Source organism: Propithecus coquereli, unplaced genomic scaffold, assembly GCF_000956105.1.
Source record: "Propithecus coquereli isolate 6110/MARCELLA unplaced genomic scaffold, Pcoq_1.0 Scaffold357, whole genome shotgun sequence".
NCBI classification, from domain to species: domain Eukaryota; kingdom Metazoa; phylum Chordata; class Mammalia; order Primates; family Indriidae; genus Propithecus; species Propithecus coquereli.
Genome location: NW_012149252.1, coordinates 1,355,248 through 1,362,297, shown reverse-complemented (window position 1 = coordinate 1,362,297; position 7,050 = coordinate 1,355,248). Strand labels below are relative to the sequence as shown.

Sequence of the window (7,050 nt, the reverse complement as noted above, 5' to 3'; positions counted from 1 at the left end):
AATGTGGACAAAGAACTTGGATTCCTCGAAGTAATACTCTGGGAGATGTTTCATAAATGGTATAGAAATGTCTTTTCTGATGATATGCTAAAATAGAGGGTTACTGGAAGACCTCATCAAGCCCCAGATGCATTCCCCAGTGTCCTATCCATGGCACCTGAAAGTCCAAATGCAGGCGTTCTCGAAGTTGACTGCATTAGAAGCACCTGAAGAGTTTGTTAAAACACAAACTTCTGGGCCTCATCCATAAGCTTCTGATTTACTATCTCTGGGATGGGGCCAGGAATTTGCATTTTAAACAACTTCCCAGGTGATGCTGACACGCATATTTTAACAGCCACTGTTCTGACAATTGCTCCTCTTCTATGGACTGAGGCTAAGGAAGTAGTTTTCTAAATTGATCTGTTTTGCATATTGGGCTTCACAGAAGCTTTCACTTGGAGAAAGGTCCCAAGGTCATTTCCTTTCTATTCTATAAAGCTAAAGAATTATCTTCAAGTATCCCAAGAAAAATAAGAGTATTTATGGAACATGACATCACTCCATTCAATATCACTCTAGCATGCAGAAGTGTATGGTCATCAGAGAGATGAGGTGTTTTGGGGTGGGGGAGTAGGGGGAGTTGGGGCCATATCCAGTTTTTTTTGCTTCCTGGGAAACTGTCTGGCATGGAATAAGTGCTTAAAGATTACTTATCAAATGAATTTTGTTTAGGTCCAGGTCCAGCCTTGATGCTGTTTCTGGATCCAGAATTAAGCAAGGCCCTCATTCATCAATGATAAATTCCCTGTAATGTTTCTTCCAAATGATTGTGTTTTGCAGGTTTGGTGTAGTATACAGGAGAAATCACTGGTCTTGTAATAGGAAGGAGCTATATAAACTTGGGCAAGTTACTTAACCTTTCTGGATTTCAGTTTTTTCATCTGGAAACTATGGATAATAATTCCTGCTCCCACTTACCTTATGAGGCTTTGGGGTGAAATAAATGAAATAGTAATAATATACATGAAAGTACTTTGTATGCAAGAAAGAGTTTATATGTGTATATAAGACATTATGATCATACTCCCATAAAGAGGGTAGTTACTTTTATTCTTTAAAGAAACTTCCAGGTACCCACTATCCTAGGTACCAAAATTCACAAGGGTAAAAAAATGAGCAGATAAATCAATGAGCATTTTAATTTAATTGAACCCATAGGTCTTCAATATTCATGGAAGCCATTGCAGTTCACATGTAGTTCAGGCAGCAAAGTTGTGACTGGCCTCTACAATAGCCAGCTAACCCTGACACCCCACTTGCTGGAATCCTGATCTCTCTCCCCATATCATGGTTGCACAAAGGGTTACATGACCTCATCTCATCTATAACTCTTGAAGTAGCCAAGGGAGACAGAAGCATTGAGAGAAAGAAAAAAGAGAAGAAAGAAAAAGCCAGAGCCATCTGAATTGTACATAAACTGAAACAACTATGTTGAGAAGAAAGTTTGATTTCTTTAAAGTAATATTCAGCCTCAATATTTTATGTAGGAGAGTGAGCTTGGAAAACTTAGTCCCCCAACCTTACTTTTTAAGTGCGTACAAAGTAGAGGAGACATTCAGTGCTACCCAATTGGCTGATGTCTTGGACATTCAAACTCAGTTGTCTAAAAGCATATCTTTACCTTTTTAAATTCACTTAGCAAAACCATTTTATTAATAGAGAAGATTCATAGCAAATGAATTGGATAGTACATGACCATTTAAGACAGCACAATATTTATCTCACAGAGTTGATCAATAACATGTTTACTATTTCTTTCATCCTTTTTTCCCCCTTAAAATTGACCCTGTGCTCATATTTTTATCAAATTTAGGAGAGTTGGAAGGGATTTTAAGATTATCTTGTTCATCTCCCTCATTTGACGAGAGAAAGGTAAGACAAGTGGACAGTGGGTGATATGAAAGTCATGCAGCAATGTGCTGGGGTCTAGAGCCCAATTCTCCCAATTCTGGGGCCAGAGTTCTTGCAGAGGTAAGAGTCATGAGAAAGGAAACATGGATCATTTGGTAAGCACTTCACCATCATTTTAGTAATGTTGAGCAACTAAGAGGGAGCTGTGCCTACAGTGTGTAGCCTTTCCTGGAAACAAGCATACGGCAAAGCTTTGGTGAATATTATCCCTTTCACTTGATACATCTGAATGAATGAAGTGAAGTGAGCTCTCAAAAAAGTAGTTAAGCATTAAAAGGGCTGAAAGTGCAGACTTACTTGTCTTTCATGAAGCAGGGATAAGGAATTGCTTGAACCTGAACTGCTATTTCCTGTGAGTTCCTTCCAGTTTGCAATTCAATGATTGCTCTTTCAATACTATCCTGTAAATAAATAAAAGCCCTGCCATAGATCTGGTTGTTTGATGGAGAATTGTGTGGCCCTGGGGCCCAAATCTTGCTTCTTATGCTTCTTGTGGTCTGTGCGGTCTTGAGACTCATGCGGATGGTATATTTTACGACAGGAGGAAGAAAGATATTTTCAGAGTCATAGCCTCCATGCCGGCTTCTGTTAGAAGGAAGCTTAAAAATAACGCCTAAAAATAAAATGGCAACAACAGCAGAAAGGTTATTTTATGGTTGACGTTTTTGATTGTTTGGAGGGTACACATTGGGGGCAGCCAAACAGTCAACTGAGTTAGTGATGTCACAGTAGGTTCAGGCTCTTAATTTACAGAAAAGATGGTTAATTGGAGGTGTCAACCTCAGAGATTGAAAGCTAGAGTTTAAGAACATAATCACAAACTAAGTGGCCAGATCAAATACATCACTCTAAGCCACTTATTAAAATAAAAAAGAAACACTTTTAAATGAATAATCTTGACTGGTAATGAGGTTGGACTCGACTTCACCCCGTAACTATGTGATCCTTTTCACTCTTAATTTGAACTACACTAACAAAATTAGACACACTTAGATAATATAGTTGGTTGACTACATGAAAGGTTCTCAATTCTAAAGACATCAGAGGGGGCAGTGACCCCCAGACTACTTTTCTGAGTTCCTGATGAAAGAGGTGAGGGAAGAATTTGGCCAATTTTAGTACAAAGAGAAGGTCAAACCCTAATAGAATAGCACTTACTTCCAAAGAGTTCGTTCCTTTTGTAGAGCCTTTTAGCCTCTCTCTCCATTTCATCTATGGTTTTTGAAGCCTGAATACGGTCATATAATACACAAGAGGAAATATTTACTGTCAGGGAAGACAGTGTGTTAAGCTGATCTATGATGTCAATGTTGTTCTCTAATTTCATCCTTAGAATGTCTAAGGAAGCAAAGCAAAAGAGACAAAAAACATTATTATCTTGATTCTAATAGTATTAAGACAAAATACTGTTTTTTTAGGGGGTTAACATCAAACATTAAACTAGATTATAAATAATGGCAGGCTGTAGAATTTACTCTAAAAATATCTAGTATTCTATACCAAGGAAAATGTGTCCAGTTAAGCAAATATTCATTGAGGACAGGAGCTAGTTACAAATACAGTAAACCCAAGTTCAAAGAAAGATACAAGATAAAAGTATATTCCGTTACAATTTAATTAACAAAGAATTAAAGATGAATAATTAAAAAAATCTCTATACATATAGTTAGAAAGAAAACTATAAACTAGAGATGAGATTTTGCAAGAAACTAATAAGTGCTTGCTTTGTATAGGGAGTGTGAATGTACAAGTTGAAACAAGGGAAAGCCTATGTAGAGTATGTAGCACAAATAAACAATATTATTCGATGGGCTGTGCTACAGAAACATTTAAGGTACTTGAGAATGCCACACAGTTGCAACTTTCTAATATTGTTTGACTTAAAACCTTATGTGAGTTATCTCTTTTGATATCTGTATTAATCTAAACAAAATGACCAAGATTTTATTTTAGGTAATTACTCTGGAAGAAAGATGATTTCATTGCTCTTCAATTTCATGATTCCTTGTCAGGAAACCAACTGGGACAAAGGGTAAATATGAAATTACAAGTTAACAAATCATTTGGCCAATTAAATTTTGACTGTCTTGATCATCATGAATACTGAGAAGCCTGTGAATACCATAAATCTCTCCTCACAGAATCCAGACATGTCTCTTACATGGCACAAAATAAGACTAAATTTCTCACAGAGGGCAACTTCTTAAATGCATTTCACATTAGAATTTAAAGTGAAATGTTTTACTCAATGTAGATGGTGGGGGAGGGGTAAATCGTGGTTGAACAGTGGCCTCCAGCGGCCACTGGAAATCAACACAGCTCCACAGGATTCCTTAGCAATGCTGGTAGACTGAATCGCAGAAATGCTTTGGGGGTGCCGTGCCCCCCAAATTTGAAATATATAACGTCTTAGATACTAAGTTACATATCTAATTATACAAACATCAAGTCTCACTGCTGTGTTCATATTAATCTTATTTTAAATTCTACACCTCACCTCCTACTTCAAAAGTTAGGAATGACAAAATTTATATAAGAACTTTGTAGTTTATCCCTGATATTTTGATGAAATAGTTCCTCACCCAAATGATTCTTTTAGAGAATAAACCCACTAATACCTTTCTTTAATCAAACTGGGTTGACTATCGTAATATACGTACAATTGTAGGCATAATTCCACCCCAGTGGTTTACAATCTTAATCATTTATGTCCCAGCAATGCCGGGGAGGAGGAGGGGCATTTACTTTGCTATCGCCAAATTCTGATGCTCTCAATCCATTTCTCATACCAGTGGTTGCATAGCAACAGTGAATCAGACGCAGCCTGAATTAGATGCCTTGCATCCATTAGGTTGAAGGTGCGGAAGTGGCAGAGGGAATGCACAAGTTCAGACAGCTTCCTTTGATCCTCTGCAGCCTGTCCCTTTTAAATGACCACGTGAGGAGGACCCAACCTTGAATACTGATTTTATTTTCTTTTGAGTCTCTCATGGCCTTTGTCTTGCTTTTGCTAACTCTATAACCTCTTCCCATTGCATTCTGGGTTAGTCAAGTGATACTGAGGCCAGTGAAGATAAAAATATTGAATGTAACCAGAAATAAATCATTTTATTTTCCTTTGTCCTTCAGGATTTGATTTTCATCAAGTTTCTAAAAAAAGGCACTCCTCTACTTCCAACAACCTGCCTAAGATTGAAGAAAAACTGCATTTACATGGAGTGTATTGCATTATAATTATTGAAACTAACTGCAGACATTGAGCATCCAAACAATCATTTCTACTTATAATTGCACAACTATCTGGAAAGAAGATGGATGGATATGTCCAGGGTCTCACTTTTCTTTGGAAAACTAGCTAGAAACTAAATACAGAAGGAAAGGAAAAGAAGTTATCATGTGGAACAATGATTTTCTGATATGAATAGTGAGTAAAATTTTGTGAATCTGGACTCACCGAGTTCATCTATCTGTTTCAACAGTTCAACGGCGTCAAGTCCCACGGAGAATTTTATAAAAACTTGCACAAAGGGGTTCCTTAGGGTATTCTAACAAATAATAATAGGGAATCAGTTTCAGTGCAAGAAGAAAACATGTTTAACATCACCTCTTAAAAACAACGACAGTGAAATAAAGTAACCATCACTGGGCATTATCAGTGCACTGTCTTGGAAAGGCTCACATACAAATCCTTGAGAAAAAAGGAAAAAGTTGGTGACTGGGAATGAGTCGAAAGGCTGGGCTTTTGTTTGCCTATAGACACAAATAGGTCAGCATGCTAAATGGGCCAGATATGACCATAATTATCAACATTAGGAAATTATATTCACTTTAACAGATGTTTTTCACATAGCTATTATATTATTTCTTTTTAATATAGGCTATACACAATGTTGTGGTTCGTAGTTGAATTTTGTTCAGCTGAAACAAATAAAAACAGCTTTTTAAAATTGTAATATCTACATGAAATTTGACATCACAACTGACTTGTATTCCAGCTCTAATACTTCCCAGCTGTGAGGCTTTTCACATGTACCCAGCCTTTCTCAGCTTTAGGTCACCTCTCTGCAAAGCAGGGATGAATGACTCATCTCATCAGAATAGTCAATATAACTTATTATAATATTGTTTTGTACTGTAATAAGTGCAACTATGTGAATATGAAAGAATAAGTTGGTGATAAAACTTTAATCTATATCCATAGAAAGATTGAAAAATTAAAAAAAAATACTTCCTTTAAAAGCCTTTATAAAGGCTTTTATAGCTGTCTTCCAAATTAGAAGACATAACTGCTGCCACTGCAGGAGTACTGTTAACTAATATTTACTGAGCTTTTGCTATGTGCTGGGCACTAGCTTACAAAGTTTAACTTAACTTTCTCATTTAGTTTTCAACAACACCTTGAGGTAAGAGCTATTATTATCTCCAGTTAATAGATGACAAATCCAGGGCTAAAGAAGCTATGTAAATTCTCCCAAGGACACACAATTAATAAGGGGCAAGGAAAAAGTTGAAGGGAGAGAATTCAACTCAATTAAGAAATGTTTATTCATCTCATGTGTTACATTCTTGGCCTAGACATGTAAGCTAGGCTTAAGTTGGTTGTCCTTTTAGAGCAAATGTTGGTACCACTTATTCTTCTTTCTTACTAATATCTTTTGTTTTACTATCATGGAGATGAATGGTTAAGAATAGCATATATCATTAGAGCACACATATGATAGAATTAATTTGCTAAATCCATAGCTTCTGCGGGTTCTAAGAGTAGTTGGTAGCATTACACCGATGGAACAATTATGTATAGAGCATGTCCTGTTAATTCACCACTTTCGCTAACAAACCTTTTCTTAATAAAACAATATGTGGCTTTTTTTCTCTTCACAGAAAAAAAAAGTTTTAGGAGAAAAGATCAATCTGCCTCTTAGGAAAATACATTTGTCAATAAAGTACTATCTAAGTAGCCTTTGTTATCTGAGTGAGACTCACTAGAAAAGGCCACTTCAAATGAAAATGCTTAAAATTAGATCCAAAATTTAATAGTAAATTATGTGTTAGATGTTTGATGAAAAGTTTACTTTACTTGATATTTATTAAATGTGC

At 36.3% G+C, this 7,050-nt stretch overlaps 1 protein-coding gene across 1 annotated transcript in view; it reads right to left on the bottom strand.

Annotated features, from left to right (window-relative positions):
- The window catches only part of ABCA12 (ATP-binding cassette, sub-family A (ABC1), member 12), a 203,578-nt gene that overhangs the window by 81,868 nt on the left and 114,660 nt on the right, over positions 1-7,050 (bottom strand). Inside the window, 3 exon segments of the mRNA XM_012651460.1 lie at positions 2,251-2,566; positions 3,112-3,291; positions 5,408-5,498. Of these exon segments, the coding sequence (XP_012506914.1) occupies positions 2,251-2,566; positions 3,112-3,291; positions 5,408-5,498 (587 nt within the window).